This window comes from Bactrocera dorsalis, chromosome 2 (genome assembly GCF_023373825.1).
Source record: "Bactrocera dorsalis isolate Fly_Bdor chromosome 2, ASM2337382v1, whole genome shotgun sequence".
NCBI lineage: Eukaryota > Metazoa > Arthropoda > Insecta > Diptera > Tephritidae > Bactrocera > Bactrocera dorsalis.
Window position 1 is genome coordinate 78,823,480 of NC_064304.1, and position 27,647 is coordinate 78,851,126.

Sequence of the window (27,647 nt, forward strand, 5' to 3'; positions counted from 1 at the left end):
AGTTAAGACATGGTTAAAATTTTTTTTGGTTTTGCGACATTGTCAGTATCAGAGTTTTTGGTACAGTTTTTGCGAAATATTCAAGCCTCGTCACAATTTTCAAATAGCAGTTTTAAATTTAATTCACCTAGTTACCGCATTACATTGCCAAGTGTTATTTCTAACCCAAAACTTACCAATCCAATCACCGGATAAAAACCGCAATCATTTTATAACTAGCTTCATTGGGGATCTTGACCCAGGTAAGTGTTATAGCCAATAACTTTTCTACAGATGATCGCCTAACCTTGAGTGTTGTTTACAACAAAATATTGTAGCAATCTTTTTTACATAAGTACATCCATATAAGTATGTATACCATATTCACATTTTACACACCTACTGTATACACACATACTTTTTAACTATGTTACTTGTATGCAATGGCTATCTGCAATTGGCGTCATTTATTCAGTTTCGCTGCAACCTATTACTATATTCTCGTATAACCGTAATTGCAGTTGCGCTTGTAATTCGATTAGCGTCGTCGGTGCGCCTTTTGTGTTTAATTTTCTTTGATAGACCGCTTGTCGGAGGATTTGAAAAAGAGTAGCGTACTTCAAGCATGGCAAATATTCATCAGTCGTTGTTTTAATGGGATTTATATACAGTTAGATAAAAACATCCCGAGTACAGCCAAAGGTTTAAAGCTTACATTATTCACAAAATAATAAGACATTGAGAATATTTACTAAATGACGTTTAAAACCAATGCATCACAATTAACGTTTAACCAATCTTCACTTATCTCCTAAGGGATTAGAATTATATGTGGAGGTTCAAACATTGAAAGCATAAAAAATTGCGAAAATACTAAGTATTCCACTGCATTACTAAGCCTACCAAATCTTATTGAAAGAGACGCACTCAGCTAACATAGTCTGAGCGATCGTCAGTAATATCTTTAACTAATTAATCACATCACCTTCATATTTGTCTGTACATTACCTTTGTATACATACATATGTATGCCCATAAAAACGAGATAATGGTACATATACAATATATTCACATGTACATATATTATATATGTACATATACATATATATAGACTAATAGGGCCTAGTACGTTTGAACTGCTCTATACCGGGAGAATTTACACAATGATTTGAATTTGCAAACTAATATGGTAATTGTTTGATAATGGTTATTAGCTTAGTCCACTGACATAGTTATGGCTGTCATTTTTATGTTTACAAATAAATTATTTTAATCTCGCTTTGCATTTACGCATCCCTATTTTCTTATTATCACAGTTGCTTGACTTTTTATTAATTTTATTCTTAATCTCTTTAATGCAATCAAAGGAAAAAGTAATTAATTAAAGCGATTAAGTAAGCCGACCGTGACCGAACTTTATAGATATGCGTACATATGCATATATGTATATACATGCATAAGTACATATAATTAATGCATTATATGATAGGAAAATTGTTAATTAATCGAATAACGAGCACTTTAGAGAATAAAGATGAATCGTGAGAGCCTATTAATTTCTTCAATTAATCGGTCGCATCACAAGCTGAATGAGTCGGAGAATTGTGTTGATGAAAGAGCAAAGTTGCACGTATCGGAGACTTTTTTTCATTTACATACAAAAATTTGTGAAATACATATATACACATTTGAGATGCTAATGATGTTAACTAACTCACTAAATTTCATTTTACCATAACCTATTTTACGGAAACACGAAATTGGCTTTCTTTAATTATAAACCAAAATAAAAGAGGGAGCGTCACTTTAGGACCAATAAATTAAGAACGATTAGGCGAAATATTCATAACATAACGAAATATTTATAAGAAATATTTTTTGATAATAGCGCGGTGGGGCCAAAAGCTTTTGAGCCCGTGTAATATCGCGATTAAAGCAGCTGGTTACAAGTGACATACATATAACAAAGTCACGTTGATGCCAAATTTAAAATTTAGAATGGAAACAACACAGAATTTTGTTCCAAAGAGGCATTACTGTACTTATAAAACCAATACTTTTATTAGTCATTAAACGTTGCCATTTGACGCTTACATATAACGGGTGATTTTTTTGAGGTTAGGATTTTCATGCATTAGTATTTGACAGATCACGTGGGATTTCAGACATGGTGTCAAAGAGAAAGATGCTCAGTATGCTTTGACATTTCATCATGAATAGACTTACTAACGAGCAACGCTTGCAAATCATTGAATTTTATTACCAAAATCAGTGTTCGGTTCGAAATGTGTTTATCGACAAATTTTGTTCAGCGATGAGGCTCATTTCTGGTTGAATGGCTACGTAAATAAGCAAAATTGCCGCATTTGGGGTGAAGAGCAACCAGAAGCCGTTCAAGAACTGCCCATGCATCCCGAAAAATGCACTGTTTGGTGTGGTTTGTACGCTGGTGGAATCATTGGACCGTATTTTTTCAAAGATGCTGTTGGACGCAACGTTACGGTGAATGGCGATCGCTATCGTTCGATGCTAACAAACTTTTTGTTGCCAAAAATGGAAGAACTGAACTTGGTTGACATGTGGTTTCAACAAGATGGCGCTACATGCCACACAGCTCGCGATTCTATGGCCATTTTGAGGGAAAACTTCGGACAACAATTCATCTCAAGAAATGAACCCGTAAGTTGGCCACCAAGATCATGCGATTTAACGCCTTTAGACTATTTTTTGTGGGGCTACGTCAAGTCTAAAGTCTACAGAAATAAGCCAGCAACTATTCCAGCTTTGGAAGACAACATTTCCGAAGAAATTCGGGCTATTCCGGCCGAAATGCTCGAAAAAGTTGCCCAAAATTGGACTTTCCGAATGGACCACCTAAGACGCAGCCGCGGTCAACATTTAAATGAAATTATCTTCAAAAAGTAAATGTCATGAACCAATCTAACGTTTCAAATAAAGAACCGATGAGATTTTGCAAATTTTATGCGTTTTTTTTTAAAAAAAAGTTATCAAGCTCTTAAAAAATCACCCTTTACTTATACATATGTACATATTATTTATGATGTCTTCACATTTTTACCTGTGACCGATTCAAAGGGGGGCTATGGGGGAAATTTGCAACAAAGGCTAAATTACTTATTAGTAACGTATGCTACGCAGATTAAATTGTTAATAAATCCAATCAGATCCATAACTAAAAGTGCTAAATTTGAAGCGACGCATACAAAAATGAGTACCTTGAAAAATAAGGAAACAGCGGGAAAAGCAACGAAAATTTCAATTTATAATGGGATTTTTTGCTATATGATATTCTATCTCTAACTCATTCACTCAACGTGATTCTTCAGAAAGAATCGATCGGACTGGCAGAGGCAGCAAATATGATAGATACGCTACTTATAACGTTCCGAAATCGATGGCAAGAAGCTGAGCAACATTTTCGATCCATTTATTAATTTATTTATACACGAAAAAAATGGTGGCAGAATTGAAAGTTGACGAAGAAAAACCAAGAATCTGCGACCGACAAACAAAAAGCGAAAATTTCTGGGTGATAACTTGAGAAAAATACTGGAAGGTCTCAGTGTACATTCCTCTGTTGGATACAGTCGGCGAAGATTTGAAGACGCGCTTTTCTATAGAAGTACTGGATGGATTCCAACTGAGTTTGCCGCTTTCAGAAGTATGTGCTTTGAAAACTAAAGAAATGAAAAATCTTAATGACTTCTTGATAGATAGATTCCAAGGCCTTTTGAATTATGACAACGCCATGTGACGTTTGAACTTGATCCTTGACAGAGCCATTAGGAGTAGAAGCAAAAGTCAAAAGGCAACAAGTTATCGACTAACGCTTTGGAAACGATGAAGAGCTGCGATGTAGACCTTTACTCCATAGTTTTCTTCGCTTATTCTGCATACTTCCGGCGACGAATGCGAGCTCTGAACGAACTTTTTCGACGATTCGCCGCATGAAAACATGGCTGAGGACAAACATGCTTCAAGCTATATTGAACGGCTCGGCGTTTTTGCACACGCATCATGTCATTGAAGTCCCTGCAGAAGAAGTTCTCGAAAGATTCCTAAATCTTGGTCCACATCGTTTTGTTTTGTGAAATTTTTCTATTCAATCCACGAACTGACTACGTAGTATGCATTGCAATAACCTACATATGTCCCCGCACGTCTACGTTTATAGTGTTTTTTCAATTTAGAAGGATTTGATATAAGAAGGTCGATTTGAAAATTTTCCATCATGATATTAAACTTTATAAAGACTACTATATTTAATATAATAATCTTCATGTGTCAAGTAAATGTTTATTTTCCAACATTAACACCCTGGGTTGGGCTAATTCAGCTTCCATGATGAAACATCGCCAAATGGGTTCAGGCTGATCAACTTCGCCAGGGTCCGAAATATGGTTATATGGTACTAGGAATAGAAGAATTAATCAAACTACCTAGCTATCTCCAAATCGAAAATCCACCAACCGGATCGATGATGTTGTGATAGGTAGACACGTCTCCAGTGTTTTAGACGTGCGTACTCTAGGAGGTCCTAACATAAACTCGGACCACTATCTTGTTGCCGCAAAGATATGCACACTTCTCTGTGCAGGAAAACACGATTTTCTACTCGACTTGCACTCCTGCTCTCAGGGAAACCGATATAAGGGAACTTTGGGACGGCATTTCAAGCTCGACCACGATACGTGCAGGATGGGATAGATACCAAGAGTTGAAGAGGGAAACGAGACGCGTTGGCAGACAAAAAAATTGTGAGGCCAAAATTACTCCACAATCTGCGTCAACTACCGTGTGCTAAGCTTAGGTTCTACCGAGCGTATTATGTGAAAGATTAAAGCCCACCTTCAAAAAACTGATTGGTTTTAGTCCTGGAAAAAGAAGACCGGTGAAAAGAGGATTGACAACCACGAACTCTTCCTCGATTTCAAAGCTGCTTTTGAAAGCATGAAAGCCTACGCTTCCTTTATGTCGCTATGTCTGAATTTGGTATCCCCGCAAAACTAATACGATTGTGTAAACCAAAAGCTCCGTCAGGATCGGGAAGGACCTCTCCGAGCCGTTCGATACCAAACGAAGTTTCAAACAAGGCAACTTCCTATCGGGCGACTTCTTCCATCTACTGCTGGAGAAAATAATTCTAGCCATAGAGCTGAATCGAGAAAGCACAATACTTCATAAAAGTGTACAACTGTTGGCGTACGCTGATAATATTGATGTTTTTGGCCTCAACATCCGCGCCGTTTGTTCTGCTTTCTCCATTCTGGATGAAGAAGCGAAGCTTATGGGCCTAGTAGTGAATGAGGACAACACGAAATATCTCCTGTCATCAATGAAATAGTCATCGCATTTGCGACTTGGCTGAAACGGCACTGTTGACAGTCATAACTTTGAAGTCGTAGATAATTTCGGAAGAATGACGGGAGCGCTGTTGTAAACTCGTCTATAACCTTTCAGCGGTGCCTACGCAGAAGTGTATGTACTCATATTACTCGTATATAGATCAGTTTAGTTACTCTACCTTTACTTCAATTATTGATGTTCATTGTCCACAAAGGTTTTTTTAATGTTTTCTTTACACCTTCGTTCAGAAATTCAATTTTCTTGTTCGTTATCGAGAGGTGCACATGCGTTTATAAAAGGTAACGGAAATAAAAGTGTCTGTGTCCAGGGTTGTAAGTTTTTTTCTCAGCAAGCAGAGGTTTCACTGTACTACTGTAGAGAAAGACACGAAATTAAATTTGGTCTGTATCAGTCAAGTAGCTAAGAAAATTTCATTTTCGAACAAATAATTTTGAAGAATAATGGCATAGTAATTGTTCCAGGAAAGTTGATATACATAGGCTATCGTTTGTTTATTTACAACAAACAAAATTGTATTTTACGAAATATCTTCACGAAATTTGACATGGGATGAAACACAAATTGAATGTTATTTGTGAAGGATATAATTATTATAAAATTACAAAAATATATACTATATTATATATATATATATGTACATATGTATGTACAAGTAAATAGATATCGTCACCTGAAATGCAAAATAACGTAACAACATTTTCGGAAATTTACAGTGGCATGAATGAAACACGAAATAGAATGGAACATGAGTAAAAAAAAAAATAGATTTGGTTAAAACTGGTTTATATTTGTGCGCAGAACCTAAAAATGTTGGACATATATTATATTATGGATATAATTTGAAGTAGTGAATCGTAATCAATAAGACTCTCGCTTTCGATTTTTTTGATGATACGTTATTTTGCATTTCAAGTGATGACATATGTATGTATAGGTACACATTTCCGTCCACAACGAATGCTTATGTCATTATTAAACAACAAATGATCATAATAACTAATTGTTAATTCGAATTACTCTGTACAAGGTATAAATATGGATATAATTACATTTTTAAGTTATATTTCTTAGTATATCTTTGAAATTACATGAATGAAAACAAGTCCTGTATTTAAATGTACCTCAACCAATGTTGCGATTTTTTATTAAAAAAATTTTAATTAAAAAATAAGTTTTCGGTTCAAAAAAAATTTAACTCTAAAGCAGTTTCCCTTTTTAATTATATGCTTGTCATTAAATTTTTTTTTTTAATTCAGTTAATTAATTTTTGAATGCATTCATTTAAACCATGACCTTAAAAACACGGTTTTCTAAATTAATTAATTAATTTTGAATTTCATAGGTATGACCATTCATAGTATAAAGAGCAATAGATTTTGCATAAAAACATACACAAAATATAAAAATTGTATTAGTTGCGATTTGAATAACGGATGTTAATTAACAGACGTGGCAACCACATTTTTCTTCACAACAAAATTCTAATATAATTTACTATTTTTAAATACATGTTCATGTGAACTGAATATGCACCTACTTAGGTACATGTACATATGTATGTGCGAATATAAATAAGCAACATCAACAAAGCGTTCATTCCTCGGTGTGGAATTTCAGTGCGGCTATGGGGCTTGTCCCTGAATATAAGGATTAAATTTCAATTATATACGTTAGTAGGCCACAAAGGTGAGCTTTTCGAACATTTTACAAGTGTTTGTAGACTTGCACAAAGTGATTAAATGCAAAAGTGTAAGCATACATATGTGGTAAAATACCAAGCAATATGTAAACTTAGCTGAAATACTATAAAAGCGGGCAAGAGCGGATTACGTCACATATTGGCATCGCCGAATGACATTAAGATAGTAGGCAGCTACAAAGACTTCTTATCTTCCACGAAATATTGAGAATTAAAAAGTTATCGCCGTGATGAATGCCGTATTTGATCATGGACAACAAACGCAACCGTTTTTTGGTGAAAGGTGGGCACGTTTTGGTCGTCGAAACGTGGGTACACAACAGAGGCTCATTGAAAATCGAAACTGTCGACTTCTCCCAGCGAACCTGTTCCGAGAAAAACGTTAAAGAACTTGAAGGAAAAGAGGCAAATTTGAAAAATTGCTTGCCGTTTTGGCAAAAAATTTCATTTTTCTGTTGAAATTATTTATTTTAATTATTTTCAATATTTAATTCTGAAATTAAAAGAACGCTTGAGCCAATTTTTATATAATTCTGATATATTTTGTTATACAGCAGTGGGTGTAATTGGAATTGTACCTTTGATGTTTCAAGCAACATGTACACAAACAGAGAAAATCACCAAAAAGCAAGTGTGTCGAATTAAAAACGCTCACTATGTGTACATATGTATGTATGTACATGTTTTGTATAAATAGATAATGAATGCTAATAGTTCTACTAACTATTGAAATATTTAAGCATCCATACATATATATAGACATGCGTCTGTCTCTGCCGTTAACACTTAATAAAAATAATGCGAGCTAAAAAGTTGCTGATAATTTAACACACTCAGTAGTGATGCTTTTCGTTGACCCAGTAATCAGCCAACGGATGCCGCCAAAAATCGTCATTATCATTGCCATTGTCATTGCCAGCGTCCGTGTCATTGTTCTTAGTTCTTAAAGATTGTGCAATAGAGAGGTCTGTCGTAATATCAGCATTTTAAAATAACATCTTGAGGTATATAAACGTTTAATTTCGTGTGCATATCTACATATGTATCATATACGAGTATACCATACTTATATACAAAGCTTTAGGGTAGCCACTTTTGAAAATAAATTTCACACATTTTCTTAATCATGAAATGTAAATTTCACATAAGGGATGTTATTTGGATAATTAAATTATATCTATAGTAAAATATATAGGTTTTTAATTTTCTACTACCACTTTTAATATTCAATCGATATTTGCTAATTACACCCCACCCACCAGATAAAATTTATCACTGAATTTATATCTCTAACATAAATAACATGTTGGTGATATATACTCGTATAATATCTACTCCTGAACATGTTTCGATTGATTTTGATTTAATCTGAACATTAGTTACACCGATTTTTGAAAATGGCTTAGTGATTTTAAAATCAAGGTATCAAATTGTCCCAAACATGTTAGAGTTCATACAAAAATAACTTTTTTCTTTTGCTTTCATAAGTTTAAGCTTGGTTGTTTATTATATACTTTTATACGTATAGAATACTAGTCGCTGAAAACTTATTAACTTTTCTGATTTTTCCAAAATTCAAACATTTGTAATGATTATTGAACCTCTTGAACATTTGTTTTTCAAGTTCAAAAAAATCCAAAAGGAGAGTTATCAAGCATTGAATTATTTTGACATCAAAAGGTTTTATCAGCAAATAAATGATATCCCACTAGAAAATACGGAAAGAAAAAAATATATTCTACGGCAAACAATTTGCTTGGAATATACTATACATGGTATGTAGAAGAAAGAAAATAAAAATCACGGTATGACAGATGATAAAAATAAAAGCATTGAGTTGTATACATGACTCAATTATGTAAGGTTGCATCGATAGTCCAAGAACAATATATGGTCAAAAGTGATTTAATTCATAAGGTAAAAATCAGCTGATTTACTTCGTTTTTATGATGCAAAAAATAAATATTTTTTTTAATTTCAACCAATGAAAATGTGGTTTTTCAGTAATGACTAAATGTAAAAATGTAAGAAATTTATGATAACAAGTAAGAAAGGGTTTGCAAAGCCAACGAAATACCTTTTGGTGCAAAACGTCAACGAGAGGATCAGAATCCAGGCAATTCTTTTTCTTCTTAATTGGCGTAGACACCGCTTACGCGATTATAGCCGAGTTAATAACAGCGCGCCAGTCGTTTCTTCTTTTCGCCACGTGGTGCCAATTGGATATTCCAAGCGTAGCCAGGTCCTTCTCCACCTGGTCCTTCCAACGGAGTGGAGGTCTTCCTCTTCCCCTGCTTCACCCGGCGGGTACAGCGTCGAATACTTTCAGAGCTGGTGTGTTTTCATCCATTCGGACAACGCGCAAAGGACCATAAATCTTTCGCAGAACTTTTCTCTCGAAAACTCGCAACGTCGACTCATCAGTTGTTGACATCGTCCAAGCCTCTGCACCATATAGCAACGCGGAAATTATGAGTGACTTATAGTGTTCGGTTTTTGTTTGTCGAGAGAGGACTTTGCTTCTCAATTGCCTACTCAGCCCGAAGTAGCACCTGTTGGCAAGAGTTATCCTGCGTTGGATTTCCAGGCTGTCATTGTTGGTGGTGTTAATGCTGGTTCCAAGATAGACGAAATTATCTACAACTTCAAAGTTATGACTGTCAACAGTGACGTGAGAGCCAAGTCGCGAGTGCGATGACTGTTTGTTTGATGACAGGAGATGTTACTCCACGTCAGCTTATTTATACATATGTATATACATACATATATAACTCATACACTGACCGACATATTCCACAAAATCTTTGTTAGAAAACAAAAAAATTATCCATTTGTAGTATGTAGGAGTTGTAGGTAGTGTCGATCCGATTTTCCTCAACTACATACATGAATATGCCACATATTAATCAAATGTTCCTTGAGATTTATTAAGGTACCTCACAAATGTACCATTCACATTCATATTATTAAGTCACCCGAATGCTATATATGTACATATATACGGTGGCCAGGTTAAGTTTTCGACCAATGTTATTCATTTTAGGCTCAAAGATACACTGCTATCAATAAAACATTCTCTACTATTTCCATTGAGATAACTCACATCTTAGGCGATATATGCGGTATAAAGTCACCTGGAAGTTCGAAAACCGTTGTGAAAGGTATGTATATGGGAGCTACACACAGATATAAAAACTTAAAAAAAAGAGGCGTTTCCTATAGAGAAAGGGGGGGTACGTTCCATGTTATCTGAAAACCGTGTAAGATTAAATGTAGAACTATACTTCGAAAAACCGTGTAAAAAATATTGAAAACTATAAAATTTCAGATATATATGTATACAAATTGTATGTTCATATGGCATTTTATTGAGCATTAAAACTTAAAATACATAATTCATTCAGGTGGAATATTGGTAGATTAAGCAAAAAACCAAAGATATCTGTTAATCCAGAACTAAGAACAGAAAAATTAGAATAGAAATAAGGAAAAAATATTTACATACATTCTTCTTCTTCTTAATTGGCGTAGACACCGCTTACGCCAGGGATGGGCACATTAGCCCTCAGTGGCATTTTGCCCGTGCGGGCACGAGTGCACATTTTGAGGGCTAGGTGAGGGGATCATCGCGGGCAAACGTGAAGAGGGAAGTGAGAGCAACGTTTTACCACTCCATATTTGCAAATGAGAGCAACGTATTTCCACCACCATTGACTGATCTATCACATGTACAGTGGTGTGAACAAAATAGGAACAACCATAAGGTGTTGTGAAGTTTTAAAATATGCTTTTTGTTTATTAAATAAAAGTGTTTTTAGATACATAACATAACATATATGTATTTTTTCCTAACAGTGATTAAAATTTCCCACCATGCAAAGGTAAATAAAAACAAATTTTAATGCGAAACTCTAAACTCTGCAAATTATGTTTACCCCTGTTCACACAACTATACAATTCCGATATGAAGTAAACTTCCACCCTTAAATTTGTGTAGAATGTCAGTATTGCCGCAACCACTCTGCAATGAACATCAAGTTACGGAGGAATGTAATTCATTTTTTTCGCAATTTTTCTCAACTTGTTATGCCCTTCTCTCCGTAAACTGATATTCCCCTCATCTAGCCCCCGTGCGCACTTTCCTAACTTTGCGGGCTAAAAATGTGCCCATCCCTGGCTTACGCGATTATAGCCGAGTTAACAACCGCGCGCCAGTCGTTTCTTCTTTTCGCTACGTGGCGCCAATTGGATATTCCAAGCGAAGCCAGGTCCTTCTCCACTTGGTCCTTCCAACGGAGTGGAGGTCTTCCTCTTCCTCTGCTTCCCCCGGCGGGTACTGCGTCGAATACTTTCAGAGCTGGAGTGTTTTCATCCATCCGGATGAACATACATACATTGCTACATAATTATTCGTCGCTACTTGATAACAAGCCCAATTATTTGCGACGAACTGAACTAAAGTCGGTATCATCGCTGGAGATATCTACTTCAGGAATGTAAGTATCAAGCGAACAAAATGTATTGGTAAGAGCTATCGAATAAGGGTTACTTAGTTATTTCAGCAATGGTGCTAAGTGTGGTAAAAACAAACATAATTACAAGACAGTGACTTAAAAACCGTAGTAGATTAAAATTATTTTCTCAACCGTCTAACTTCAAATCCGTGTAAAAAGAAACCGTGTAAAAAAAGAATTGGGTGTATATATCTCACACATTTACCTATATTTGTCGTAAAAAGTCAACTACAAGTACATATAAGTAAGTACTGGGGCCCACATATTCCGCACTTAGCGTTTTGAACAGTTTTTGTTGGACGGTGTATTATCGTGGTGAAAAAACCAAGAGTTGTCAGACCTTAATTTCGACCTTTTTTACTCTCTTGCAACCAATTGCTACAAAATATTATACAAAATATAATATCACCTAACGGTTGTACTTACGTCACTTAAAACTAATAGGCATATATATTGGGTTACATATATATAAATGATCAGGATGACGAGAAAAGTTGAAATCCGGGTGACTGTCTGCCTGTCCGTCTGCCCGCGCAAGCTGTAACAAAGCTTGAGATATCTTGATGAAATTTGGTATGTGGGTTCTTTGATACAACAAAATTTCGAGCTCGCAGATGGGCGTAATCGGACCACCGCTTCGTCCACAAATCGCCATTAACCGAAAACATATAAAGTGTCATAACTAAGCACTAAATTAGGGCATCGCAGTAGCAAGGGCACCTCCGGCAAAAAATTTTAAAAAGCTGCCACTAAAGCTAAAACAACCATATTTGCTGGGTACAAATCTTATAAGAACTTCTACCCACAGTGTGAAAATGGATGAAATAGGAGGATAACCCCACTCACTCCCCATATAGCGGTACTTTTCAAAATTACTTAAAGCCCAATAAATCCATAAATAATCAAGCCAGAGACATTAAATTTTTCCTCCAAGATGGTATTAGAAGGCTTTATGAGAGCGGGTTGAAAATTGGAAGATGAGGGTGGCACCGCTCACTTTTTGGTGAAATTTCATTTCTCAGGTCCCGACCAAACGATTTCGACTAAATTTAGTACGTGTCATTTTAGAACATTCCCATGTTACAGTGTGAAAATAGGAAACATCGCACAAAAAACCGCGCCGCGCCTACTTCTCATATAACACAATTTAAAATTCCATTTCATTTTTTCACTCTTCATTACACAAATCAAGAAGTAATTAATATAACGGAATAAAATTTTGCAGCAATTATTCCCTTAAAGTATGGGACCTTTTGACCAGAAGTTGTCTAAATCCAACCAAAACTGTTCAAGACCATAGGTACCGAATTTGTGAGCCCCAGTATCAATAGTTGACTTTTGACCGAAAATATCGGTCAATGTGTGCAATATTTGATTGAAATTCAGGGATAATGCTTTTCTGACAATGGTATATCTGTATGTCAAAAATTGGTCGAATCGGGACAATGCTTCCCTGAGTCCCCATATACCTAATATAAAGATTTTCGAACTTCCAGGTGACTTTATGCTGGATATATCAGCCAATATTTGAGTTATCTTAGTGTAATTGGGAGAGCGTGTTTTAATCATGACAGTTTACCCTTGTGCCTAAAATGGATAAATTTGAGCGAAAACTTGACCCAACCCCCTTGTAACTATTACCAGAATTTTCGAACATTCGGTTGACTTTGCTCCTTATGATCGGTGATTATATGTGATGTACTTTCCGAATTTGTCGGTCATATATTAAATTTCTTAGATTCCGATCTTCTAGTTGACGTTTTACAACTTAAGGTATTTTCCCGGCTGTAATTCTTGCAATTTGCAAGAGTACTTGTTATTTTGGCAAGTCGAAAGGAAGTCGGTGTGCACCACACCTCGATAACCGAAGAAAACTGTCAACATAACATTGATTCTTGATCTGCTTTGACGTTGGTTTTTCGGTTTCGGATCGCCACGAAATTCGGCCAATTGATCGTTTGTTTACGGGTCGTAAGCATATATCCAAGACTCATCGCCAGTAATAATACGTTGACATGACATACAAATGACATCCTGTTAGTTTTTAGTTTTTAAGTTTCTTTGGTTTTTCGGTCTGAATATTAATTACTTAATTAGGGCTTTGCAACGATGCATAAGAACAAAAGCTATGTCTGTCAATTTATAAACATATAAATAGACAAATGGAATTACAATGAGATTATCGAAATTATAATAAACTTTTAGAAACTTATATCAAGTAAAATTAATAAAATTAAGTACAAAAATTTTGAAAACATATTCCGTTTTGTTTAATTACAGACATATAAAAAGTCACCTTGCTATTTAAAGAAGCGAGGTCGATCAAGTTGTGCTGATAACCACTTAACTCTATTGCCCAATTATTTCGTTCTCATGGGCTTTGGACTTTCTGACAAGTGACGCTGTGTTAAAAATTCCAAATGTAGCTATATGCGAATGTTCATGGTCAATAATGTCTACGAAAGCATTTCTCTTGAAAAGAACATTTATTTTTTTGCAGAGCGTCGAGCAGTATATCAATGACAGTTCTCGGCATTTGGTACCTAATTGAATGTGGACTGATTGTGTGAATTTTGCTTTTATAGGCGTATGATGAAATGGAATGACAAGCACTTCACTTCCGCTACTTACATATGTAGCAGTTTTCAATGTCGTTTAACTTGCAGTGCTTGCGACTTCAAGTACTCGAACTGTGCGCCTTTGTATAAGTGTGCGCTTGACCATTCTTAGGCCATAATAGCAATTAATGCAATTTGAGCAAATAATCGTAATTGGTAATCGTTTACTAGAAGAGCGTGATGTTGTACCTTGAGTGCACGTGCTTTTGGTACAATAATTCAAAGGTTTAAATAGATAATCAATACTTTGCGATTAACACAATTTACTCTTGGAGTTTTGCTGATAAAAAAACAAAAAAAATTAGGCATCCAGACCTACTTAGTATGCACATACATACATATACATATGTATGTTTGATATCTTTACATCGATATTTAAGATAATTGGAGTGATATAACATATACAGTCGAACCAACGGGTGATTCAAGTAGAGGTACTTTTTTCAATGGCCTTTTTAGACGGATCTCGCGTGATTCGTGTCAAACTGTCATGTTATTTTTGTTCAGTATTGTTTCGCATTTGATCAAGGAAAGACTTACGCCTGAGCAACGTTTGCAAAGCGTACAACTTTTTTACGAAAATTCACTTTCTGTAAAGAAAGTGTTTCGCCCGCTTCGCTCAACTTATAGTCAACATAAACCGTCTACTAAGCGTACTATTCGCAACAGCGCCACCCATCTTCCACCGAATAGACCGCGTCCAGCACGCAGTGAAGAAAATAAAGTAGCCGTAGCTGAGAATGGACCATCAAAAAATAAATGCCAAAAATTGTTGTTTCGAATGATTATAAACATTCCCCATTAAGTTTTAAGGTATCGTGTTTTTTCTTTAAAAAAGTAGGTACTCTCGAAATGGATAAACCGTTATTTTATATTATTCATGACGAATTTATATACTTAAAAAGTATGCTTCATAACAAATTTATTTATAAAATACTCTAATTTTATTCAATTTTCAAAATGTGTTGATCTTCCGTTTTAGAAAACCCTAATTTCTACGCCTTTAATTCGATTTTTTTGCGTTTTCAATCTTACTACGAGTATAACGAAGTTTATTTTGATTTTTATGTATGACTCCCTAGCCAGGAACTAAAAGTTTTATGATAAAAATCAATAAACAGAATGCCATATACTTATATATTATTGAGGAATCAAAAAATCCGCCATGCTTTAAGGGTATAAAATTCTTCAATGTAGATTATGAGTTCAACAAAAAACTGTGGATGACATGCGAAATTTACTTATACGAGTACTTGTTATGTAGCGGATGGTAAGGATTCTACTTCGTTGATTTGCATGCATCCTAAGAAAGTCAAAGATAAATTTACTTGCATGTCTCCCTCGTAACATGATCTCAGTGTTCACGTAAAGGATTAGAGAATTGTCCTGCTCCAAAATAGTTCTACAGAATTCAGATTTTACTAAATATTTAAACACAATTTGAATATATTATTTTTAACACAACTGCACCTTTTGAGTTTTCGAATTAAAAAAACACATGATTATCGTAAGTTCGCTTGGTGCAAATGTCAACCACTTCATTGGGGGAACTGAATCCTTGACGTTTTATTGTGTTATATATTATGTACATACATATGTATCTCGAATTATAAAAAGAAAGTATTAGACTATAGCAATTTTCCAACTTTTTAACATAATGGTAGCAGTGCATTAATTTTTTACTTAAAAATTGGCCCCAAATTTGATGATTATTTCCTCATTGTTGCTAAACTTTACTGCTGGGAGTATTTTCTTAAGTTCAGAAAAAATCTCTGAATACCAGCCCCTTATAAAAAAACAAACTAACATTCGAAATTTATTTAAAACTTTTTTGTTTCAAAATATAAATAGTACTTGCGCTCAACAAAATACTTTGCTTGTATCTCAATAACCAATTGGATTTTATTCATTGAATTCTTATATATAAGATTAATCAATGAAAATATTAATATTTTTACTACTTTACACTTTATAGGTGGTAACGAGGAAATGTTATAATTTTCGCACATCCATCCCCTGAGAACATACATATAGGCTATCAAGTATTTCTATCATCTATACCGAATAATATCATTACAACTATTTAGTTTAAGCCAACTCTATGCAGATTCTAAGATAAACTTATGATGTATGCAATCGCACTACAAAAGCAAAATTTTTGAGTTAAATGCGAAGTTTTAGAGCGAGGTATTCATTTGTAAGGTTTCACTGTTTGGAAATCTACCTAGAGCGTTGTGAACTGCTGCCCCAGTTACAACTTCATTGACATTGTGTCAAACTTACCGTCACCTTAAGTAGTTACAAATGTGGACACACATTGGTACATCGATTTTGTATTTTAGTTAGAATACAGTAACTGCAAATATTTAATGTTTAAGCCAATGCCATTGGCCGATGGTTAAATTTAAAATAAAATTTAACACAAGTATTCCGTATTCAACTACAGAGCAACTTTAAAAGTTCTACCAAGTGTTGCATATTATAAAATGAGCATACACATATTCAGAAGAAGAATATTATGCTTAAATATGTATATGTATATTTTCCTCTGTTAATAATTAGATTATTATGTATATTTAATTCTGCTTTTAATCAAATTCGCTTAGATATTGAATGAGAGCTCATATGCAATACTTCAATAGTAATTTGTGTGCAAATTAATATCAATTGCTATTAGTATCTACAAAACATACCAGCTTTGCTCGAAGCTTCATTGTCGCCCGCCTGGGTAAGCCGATCCGTCAACAAGGCATATAAGATCCCATACGTATTAATTATTCCAAATATAACACCATTACATATAAAGGCACTAATCATAACTAGCCACGCTCGCATACCGCCATCTGGGGGTTCATTCCCGTGAATGTCTCGACAACAGGGTGCTGCAATATGTTCCACGGATAGTGCTGGTTTTATAGCCACTCTATTGATATGTGCGTCACTATCATTAGAGATTCCGTTAGAAGTGACAACTATAAGTCCTTTGGAACCGTTTGATTCGCTAAGAAGTTGATTTTCGCCCATAATTTACGAATCGATTTCCCAGTCTCTATAATGTTGAAAAGTAAATTACTATCTAAATGTAATGGACACTTAAATGACCACTTTACGATTTATTAGTATGATTGGAAGAAGATTATGTAATTTTCTGTGATTTATATAAGAATGCAATAAATATGTATGTAAAATGGCAATAATAATGAGATCTTAAATATTGACTTAACACAAAACCTAATTATTTACTATTTTACGCTCATGTCTAGCCGGTGTATGAATACTTTAATAAAAAGCTTTGTACAACAACATAGGGCATTTGATTAATAATATTTAAGAAATACTATATAATCTTTATCAAAAATAAAAGGAAAACATACCTAGGAATAAACAACATGTTGTTTTTAGCAATAGGTTTTTATTTTATTCTCACAACTTATATTTTTTTAAGTATAATATAAAAGAAAATATAATCATATCATTGATGACAAATTTATTTCATTGCCCTATTGTCTAATATCTTCTGGTTAAATAGTTTAACTTCTAATGTGTGTCACTTTATACAGAAGTACGCCTACCTCCCCTTGTATCAATGTTTATTCAAAATATTAACTTTTAAAAATACCATAATAACATAATATAATGTTCTTTAATAACTTTAACGGTTCAATATAGTATTATATTTTAGTATCATATTAAATACACTTTTCATTGATTTATTTTGAAATGTCTATTCACATATTACACTAAATACTCTTAATTATACAATAGTATTTAAAATTAGATGCTTCGTACATGGGACTTTAGTTCGATATCTTTGAACGTTCCATAAATCCTGCTTCCTCACTTCATTTAGCATTTTTATGCTATTTTTTACTTTATACATTTCTATATGAGCATACAAATTAAATGCAAATATAGAGGCTTAGCTATATCATTTGCACCGGTTAGTGTCCAGTTTTACTTGATCTCATCTCTTTCTCAACCATAAACTATGTTTTGTTCAAAGCTTATTAAAGTACACCTCAATTATATTTGTAAATTTTATATTATCTATAAATTTTTAATAAAACTTTTTACGATTTTAACTTTACTATAACAAATTTTGATTCCGAATGCAGCAACGTACGTATGTTAACAATATAAAACCAATGTATATGCGGCTTTACAAATTGTTAAGGAAGAAACGGAAATTATTTTATATGGTATAATTTTTTACAGTATTTACCGGCAATATGAATAATATCAACAAATGATGAATTGGCATTCGTTGTTGTCAAAACAAAAATAATTCCTAATAATCGATGATATTCCAGCTTATATACGTATAATAATAAACTGTGTTCTATTCTTCACAGATGGTTTGCAATTCAGAATGCATATTCTTCGTTGTACTTATATCTCACACGCCGTTGGTTTTAATTTATTCGAAAAAAACTGTTCAACTGACACACAAAATTATACAGCGAGCGCAAATCAAACCAACATAGCACCGCTGTAGTCAAACGAAGAATACTAAATAAAAGCAATTTGTAAAAGTACAATGTGCCTTTTGAGTTTTTAGAGAGGCAAACATACCTCACACTGAATTTATACACTTTTGCAGGAATTCATACACTCGTATCAACATCCGCATATTTAAATATTAGTGGGTAAGAATGTATTACACTTTGCATTGAGTGAAAACTCACCAGCTGATACTGAACAATATTGTCTTGGCGACGTTGTCGTTAATGATAGGTAAATGTAAACAAAAAACTGTATGCATCTACTGGAGAGCACAAGCAAAAGCTTTCACACATTTGGGCTTTTATGGGTTGGGTTTCTATGGTGAGAACCCATGTTTCCCTAAAGGGTATGCATTTTAGGTATTTATTTAGATCTCTAAAGTAAGATTCCAATTGTAATAAATTACAAACTGCTTCCCAACACATTTAAAGTAAAAATCACAGCGTTGACATGTTAAACCGAACTTTAGCTGATATGGGGCGAAATATATTTTGTAGATATTACATAAAAGATAATAAAAAAATAGATTTTTTTTTAATATCACATCATCTCCACTCTAGGGAAAGAATAAATGGATTCTTATGAATGTTAACACCATTATTAGATAGCTTTTTTGTGAAAGTTGGCGTATAGACAGATCACCGCCCCCCATTGTATCAATGCCTTCAATAAACATTTTAGGTAACAAGAAAGAATGACTAAGTTCGGGTGTAACCGACTTTTGCGAGTTGCTAGGAACAAATACTAAGATATACCTTCAAGTGTTTTCAAACCTTTATTTTAAAAATGTTGCGAAAGAGTTCAACATTCATTGTTGCACGAAAGCTACGTGGGGTCTTGGAAAAACCAAATTCGCCCAAGACAAACCCCTTTAGCACCCTTATAGATACTATGAAAATGGATGAAATCGGAAGACAACGCCTGTCTCTCCCCATATAACGGTACTGTTAAAAAACTTATATAAAAAGGCCCTATTGGGGTAAAACCTTTTAAGTGAAATCACTTATCTTGTTAGTTGCTTCACTGATTTAAACCAAGTAGAGTATGAATTTCTTCTGATATTTCTAATACAATTATAAATTCCATTTGATTATTTCACATTCCAGTGTACAAATCAAGAAGCATTTACTATAACGGGATGAAATTTTGCTTGAAAAATGCTTTTGAAGTATGTCACCTTATAACCTTATAAATTGTCGTATTCCAACTAAAACTATTCAAGCCCGTAGGTATCGAATATTTGGAAACAATTATCTATAGTTGATTTTTTAACGAAAATATCGTCCAGTGTATACATCTATCTAGTCTAAACCCGCGACTCCGCTCGCTCCTTGTTGTCAAGGATATCATTTATCGTGATAGCAATATAATGGAATAGTTAAATTGGTAATTTACATATTTTGTTGTCTTCGCAAATCACTTAAGGGATCGTGTCAGTTTGAAATTTTCGAGAATTAGATTTTTTTGTTGCATTATCGGATACATTGCACTATAAAAATCTTTCTTTGAAATTTTAAATCGAAATTCAAATTATTACGATCGCCACAGCGTTTCTTGTAGAAAGGGAACAGAGTGGGGAACATAGCGACTCCAATCTTTAAACTCGTTTTTCTCAGACTGGTGTTTTTCAAAACGGTTTCCACTCTTAAAGGAAGAGTTTTGAAGATATGTATCTAATTTGAATTTGTAGACAAAAATTTTAACGTAATTCGCTACCGCGCTGTGGAAGCTTTTATTTTTTTTTTTTGAAATCTTACTATTTTTGTCTACGAAAAACTGTCGAAAAAAGTTCAAAATTCGATACTTTTTGTTCAAACTGCCGCCATTTCGTCAAATTTTATACAGCTTAATAATATTTTTGAAATTTTTGCTTTAGACCAAAATTGACATCGTACAGAATCTTTCCTTTTTTTACGTGTCATTTTAACCATTTATTTAACTATTGTACATCCAAAAAATAGACATAAGAAATAATTTGTATTCGTCCTGAACATATTTATTTACAAACAAGTAAGGAAGGGCTAAGTTCGGGTGTCACCGAACATTTTATACTCTCGCATGATAAAGTGATAATCGAGATTTCATTATCCGTCATTTACGTATTTTTTTATTTTGCTGTAAAATTAATTAGATTAGTAGTTCCTGAGATATGGTTTTTGGTCCATAAGTGGGCGACGCCACGCCCATTTTCAATTTTTCAAAAAAGCCTGGATGCAGCCTCCTTCTGCCATTTCTTCCGTAAAATTTAGTGTTTCTGACGTTTTTTGTTAGTCGGTTAACGCACTTTTAGTGATTTTCAACATAACCTTTGTATGGGAGGTGGGCGTAGTTATTATCCGATTTCTTCAATTTTTGAACTATATATGGAAATGACTAAAGGGAACGACTCTAGAGAGTTTGGTTGACATAGCTATAGTAGTTTTCGAGATATGTGCAAAAAACTTAGTAGGGGGCGTCGCCACGCCCACTTTTCCAAAAAAAAATTACGTCCAAATATGCCCCTCCCTAATGCAATCCTTTGTGCCACTTTAATATCTTTATTTATGGCTTAGTTATGACACTTTATAGATTTTCGGTTTTCGCTATTTTGTGGGCGTGGCAGTAGGCCGATTTTGCTCATCTTCGTAGACAATTTCGTCTATCTTGGAACCAGCATTAATAGCAACAATAACGTTAGTCTTGAAATTCAACGGAGGATAACTCTTGCCAACAGGTGCTACTTCGGACTGAGTAGGCAATTGAGAAGTAAAGTCCTCTCTCGACGAACAAAAACAAAACTCTATATTTCACTCATTATTCCCGTCCTGCTATATGGTGCAGAGGCATGGATGATGACAATATCTGATGAGTCGACATTACGAGTTGGTCACGGGGAATATCGCAAATATGGTTGTCTACTTATTCGATTATACGAAAAATTAGGCATTAAACGCTATTACGAGTATATTTTAAAAAGTATATGCATTTATGTATATATAAAAAAATCGACATTATATATACGGGTAAAATCAAGTAAGTTTTACTCCATAGATTTGTTTGGAAATTTCATTAAATTTTTTTGTAATTGTTTAATTAGTTGAAAAGATTCTACTGAATGTGCATATTTCCACACAATGCCATTGACCAATTGAGGCCTCAAATTTAACTTCAAGACCAGACGCAATAATTTATTGGCGGATGCCAATACTTTAAAGTTCAAATCCCTTTATACAGTTTATACTTTTATGCGCATTCTTAATTGAGCCAGTGAACGCTTCAATTTCTAATTCTCAGAATTGGCAAAATTTAAGTAATACTGGTATGTTATATTATTACTCGAAAAATTAAAATATCTACATACATACATACATATATATTATATTTATATATTTATTATATTTACATACGTTTATATATATATGTATATTTATACTCTCGCAACGTTTCGCAAAAGAGTATAATGGTTTTGTATTAGTAAATTTTATAGTTATATTCTTGTAAAATGAGTGGATCAATAATACACTCACAGTAAAGAACAATTTTTTGGTAATAAACAAAAACATATATAAAATGTCTAGCTTTGACTATCGTCAATTGATACGTGGTTTTTATATTTTTTAATTTTAATTTTGACCAAAAAACTCAGTACCGCATACTTTTGATTGCTGCTGACCTGGTCCTCCTCTGAAATATAGTATGTATGTGACACTACGAGTATATTATAAATTAGTTTCGAGTTTTAACCGCATTATATTTTATTGAAAAAGTAATCGTGTCTGGGTGACACATAAGGTAAAAAAATAACTATTTCAATCCAGATGTGGATTATTTCAACCAAATTCGAAGTTAAATTTTTTTAGACTGTAAATCGCGTATTTGTTACCTTATTGTTGTCTTTAATTATATTTTCTACAGTTAATGGGTGACGCTGATGAACACAATGAAAGCAACTGACCACAGACCTCACGACTGTAGTGTTTACGTTAAGAATGGTATGTTGAGCATGCTTTGTTGGCATCTTATGTCTTATTTGCCATTTATTGGCATACAGCTCAAAGCAGTTTACATTTAGAACTTCCTGAATAAAATCGAACTAGTTATAAAATATGAAACTTAGATTTAACTACTGCTACAACTGCTTTAAATACTTTAATTCACAACTTTTTAATGCAGTTGAATTTTTCCATTAAACATTTTACAACTGTGGGCGAAAAATTGTAAGATATTTTTTTCTAGATTGGTATGACTGTAAAATTTATGCCAAATGTTAAATCGAAGTAATTATTTTGCTTTAGTATACGCAGGGATAAAGGGATGACCCACTTATTACAGTGTAAGAGCGCTTAAAAATTAGGGTTTTTTATAACTTTTGGAGATTTTAATTGAAACTTCTTCTTCTTTACTTCTTTACTGGCGTAGACACTACTTACGCGACTATAGTCGTATTTTCGCAAGGTGGCGCCAATTGGAGATACCAAGCGAAGCCAGGTCTCCACCTGGTTTTTCCAACGGAGTGGAGGTCTTCCTCTGCTTATCCTGGCGGGTATTTTGTCGAATACTTTCAGAGCTGGAGTGTTTTCGTCCATACGTACGGCATGACCTATCCAGCGCATCCACTGTGTCATTCCATCGAATGCGATATTCGCCGTGGCCAATGCGCAAAGGACCTTACATCTTTCGCAGAACCTTTCTCTCGAAAACTCGCATCGTTAACTCATCAGCTGTTGTCATCGTCCATGCAACCATATAGCAGAACGGGAATAATGAGTGACTTAGAGAGTTCGGTTTTTGTGCGTCGAGAGAGAACTATACCGCTCAATTGCCTACTCAGTCCGAAGTAGCACCTTTTGGCAGGAGTTATTCTGCGTTGGATTTCAAGATTAACGTTATTATTGCTGTTAATGCTGGTTCCAAGATAGACTAAAATATCTAAAACTTCGAAGTTATGACTGTTTGTTAATGACATTAGATATTTCGTCTTGCCCTCGTTCACTGCCAAAACCATTTGCTTCACTTCCTTATCCAGTCTGAAGAAAGCAGAACTAAGGGCGCGGGTGTTGAGGCCAATGATATCAATATCGTCGGCATATGCAAGCAGCTGTACACTCTTATAAAATATTTTACCTGCTGGACTAAGTTCGGCTGCTCGAATTATTTTATCCAAGAGCAGATTGAAGAAGTCGCCTTTCTGAAACACCGTTTAGTATCGAACAGCTCGGGGAGGTCCTTCCCGATCCTGACGGAGCTTTCGGTCCACACAGCCCTATTTGTTTTTCGGGGATACCAAATTCAGACATCGCAGCATAAAGGCAGCTCCTTTTCTTACTGTCAAAAGCAGCTTTGAAATCGACGAAAAGGTGGTGTTTGTCGATTCTCTTTTCATGGGTCTTTTCCAAGATTTTGCGCATGGTGAATATCTAGTCAGTTGTTAATTTTCCAGGTCTACAGGCACACTGATAAGGTCCAATCAGTTTGTTGATGGTGGGCTTTAATCTTTTACACAATGCGCTCAATAAAACGTTATATGCGATGTTGAGGAGGCTTATCGAATGGCAGTTAGCGCAGATTGTGAAGTCTCCCTTTTTATGGATTCAGAAAAACACACTTAAATTCCAATCGTCAGGCATGCTTTCGTCCGACCATATACTCCTTATCAGTTCTTTGCCGATGTCTTTGAATAACTCGGCTTGCAATCTATCGGCCACCGATAAAACCCTGGAGACGCGTCCTCCGTCTTTCACAATATGATCGATCTGGTTGGTAGCTTTTCGAACCGGAGACCACCAGGTATCTTGATTAATTTTCTTATGCTGGAATCTAGTACTACTGATAACCATATTTCGAAAGAGGCAGCGCACAGTTCCACAAAGGATTTCGCAAAGTGGTTTTATACAAAGATTTTTTTCCTAACGATAAAGAAAGCTTCTATGCAATACCTCTTTTGTGTTAAAAATTTAATATAAATTTTGATCAAATGTACATACATATTCAAGTAAGTGAAAAAAGTTTCAAATTTTGATTTGTATGTAAACTTTTTTCAATTCTGAAGTATCCAAAAATCAAAACTATATACATATGTAATCTACTCCGCAAAATAATTTTTCATTTGAGATAGATTTACAGTTATAACAGATAATTGTCGATTACTGGATTGTTAAATAAAAGCCACAATTTAATAACTACATATAACTTTACTTCTAATTCATACTACTAAAATGTAAGAGTTATTACTATTTCTTAACGTTACTATAATTGCGTCTGCTTTCTTTCCGACAGCATTGACATATATGCTAAATGTTCTCTATATCTTCTATTCTGTTTTGCTGCCCTCCACACAAGTCTTAAGGTACTAAACGCTAAAAGCCATTCTAGATGAACTACTTTCAATGGTCTGTATACGATAAACTACATTACTGAGTCGTTTGATAATTGAACTATGGTCCACTCAAATCACTGAACTGCACTATAATTTAGGAGATAGCCATTTCTTCCATTGTAGGTTATATAACAACGCCCAGTCTCCTTGAACAAATCTCCCAGAGTTTAGTGTCTTCTCGTATTTTGACTTCATTTTATTAGTCATAATTTGCGTGTACTGTGTGATCATATCATTCCTTTCATTTCATCTTTTAGGATTCTGTTGACTTCCTTAACATTCTCTTTTAGCGTTAATTCCAATCTTAAAATCATTCGGTAACTAAAAGCGATTACCAAAAATTACCCTCGCTAGACCTTGTCCCGTTCTTTCACGTACGGCTGGCCGATAAACAATCACGAACAAGAATATGTGGGTATTTCAATATTTTTGATACTTGTCTACCTCTTCCCTCAAATGTTCTTAAAATGTCCATTATATCATTCTACCATGCCATTGGAATGCGGATGTTGTGCAGTTGTACGTGTTGTTCTGATACATGTCCGGAATTTGTGCTGATTCATATCACAACCTTGGTCAGGATGTAATTATATCCACTCGGACAGCGTCCAGACATCAACTTTAAACTTTTCCGCTGTGGCCAATATGCTTTTGCATCTGGTCTTCTGCATCTTCTTGCAGACATTTTCGAAGTTCTTTTGGATCCCAATCTACTATCGATGTTATTGTCATTAATCGGATGTCTATAAGATATTCTTTGACCTTAGCTTTTTGAGCAATGTCGACATACCAAAATGTTGTATGTACTTCACCAACGCCTGTAATACATTCCGATTTAAGCAGTAATTTCTTTCTGGTTTGCTTATCGTGTAGCTATAATACGAAACCACCCATCAAGCCCACCAATGATTTGGGACAGAACACTTCCTAATCCATACCCACGAACATCCATATTCAAAATAAACATTGAGTCTGATACCAGATATACCAAAAAAGGCACAGTATTTAACAGCACAGTAGAACGCTGGAAGCAGTATTTTCTTTTTCTTATTCTTTTACCGAAATTTGCCAAATAACTACTTTGCTAATCAAGTATTGAAAATCATTTTGTGCCTGAGAACGAGTCCAGAGTGTTTTCGTTTCTAGGTGGTGAGAGCCAAAATTGTGTTCATTTCCAAAACCTTTGATGCACATTGACTTTTCTTCTGTCGTCGTTGTCCCTTCCTCTAATTCCTGTTGTTTTCTGTTCACATGGCCTCTCGTAACGGTGATTGAAATTTAATTTTACTCCATTTGACAAATTATGTACGTAGCTGCAGCAGCCAATTGTAACGCGTTAACTCTTTAAGTCATACATGTTACAAATCTATATGGAATTCGCTAAATGTATTATAAAATAAAAGTAAAAAATAATGTATACACTTATATTTATTTCTATTTCAATCAATTTAACACTTTATTACCCGTTATTCGAGTTTACAAATTCTTACTTATTACCCATTTAATCTTTATCTAGGTGTCAATTCAAATTTCTTATATACAAGACGGGTAAAAGCTAACTAACCTATTACCGATAGATTTCCAGTAATTAATGCATTTGGTATCCAATAAGTTATTTTAGTCTTGAGAAAAAGTTAACATTTATCCTCTTTTACTACAAATACATATATGTATATTTATATAGGTTATTTCATTCTAGTTACTTTTTTCATTACGAATTTGATAAAGTAAATTTTTATTTATTTAGAAATTTATATGTATGTTTATGCTTTATAGTTATAAATTTACAAATTTTTAGTAACTCTTTTAAATGTTAAATATTACATATGTTAACACTTTTATATAATTATACATTAAAAACTACGTTAATTTTAGTTCCTAACATTTATGTATACATACATACAAATATTTTAATTAGTTAAAATTTTTGTAATTTAGTAACTGAAATGGTGATCTTTAAAATATCTTCCACAATTCGCAAATATCTAAAATGAATAAAAAAGAATTAATACGAGTAACGGATTATGTTAAACTTTCAGTTTTGACATTTCTCAACATTTTTCTCAATTTTGCTAAAACGAACAACGGATTGAAAGAACTTCATACTGTTACGATTTTACTGCTTGCTAGTTTACTTTGCTAGGTTCGTATCTCTGGATTGACGAATAAAACCAAAAACTGTTTAATTCAATTCAACAACTCTTTATTTTACAATTCGTCTACACTATAGCAGTTTACTCTTAGCACTGATTGATTACGTTGGCGCTGCCACGGCTTATATAGCCACGCACTCCTCGCTGATGCCGACGTGTCCTTCTAGAATATTGCGTCTGGAAATTACAAGAACATAATGCTATACGGCGCCAAATGCAGCTAAGCAGACAGCCGCGGCGCCAGACTCAGCAATTGTTTAAGTAGACAAGCAGACATCCGCGGCGCCAGACTAGGCAATTGTTTAAGCAGACAGCTGCGGCGCCAGATGTCTACAACAAGACAAATACTATCCCATATACCTATAGCTATTGTTCATAATAAGGGATGCATATAGCAATACAAATACAACTTAATACTACTTTTGTAACAATACTATA

At 34.2% G+C, this 27,647-nt stretch overlaps 2 protein-coding genes across 4 annotated transcripts in view; one reads left to right on the top strand and one right to left on the bottom strand.

Moving 5' to 3' along the window:
* The window catches only part of LOC105232980 (intraflagellar transport protein 88 homolog), a 268,695-nt gene extending 265,671 nt beyond the window's left edge, over positions 1-3,024 (top strand). Inside the window, exon 9 of the mRNA XM_049448783.1 lies at positions 2,102-3,024. Coding sequence (XP_049304740.1) covers positions 2,102-2,124 — 23 coding nt within the window. The 3' untranslated portion in view covers positions 2,125-3,024. The remainder of the gene's footprint in view (positions 1-2,101) is intronic.
* Positions 1-18,745, bottom strand: part of LOC105227952 (monocarboxylate transporter 10) — a 33,513-nt gene extending 14,768 nt beyond the window's left edge. Inside the window, exons 1-2 of one of the 3 annotated variants that reach the window (XR_007421759.1) lie at positions 18,421-18,742; positions 16,892-17,247 (exon numbers count right to left, since the gene is read on the bottom strand). Coding sequence is in view for 2 of the 3 variants with exons in the window: in XM_011207561.4 (XP_011205863.1) it covers positions 16,892-17,222 (331 nt within the window). In the remaining variant the exon portion in view is untranslated. Of the gene's footprint in view, positions 1-16,891; positions 17,248-18,420 lie in introns of all 3 variants that reach the window. The other 2 variants (XM_011207561.4, XM_011207526.4) reach the window with 2 other exon arrangements.
* Between the last annotated feature and the right edge of the window lie 8,902 nt (positions 18,746-27,647).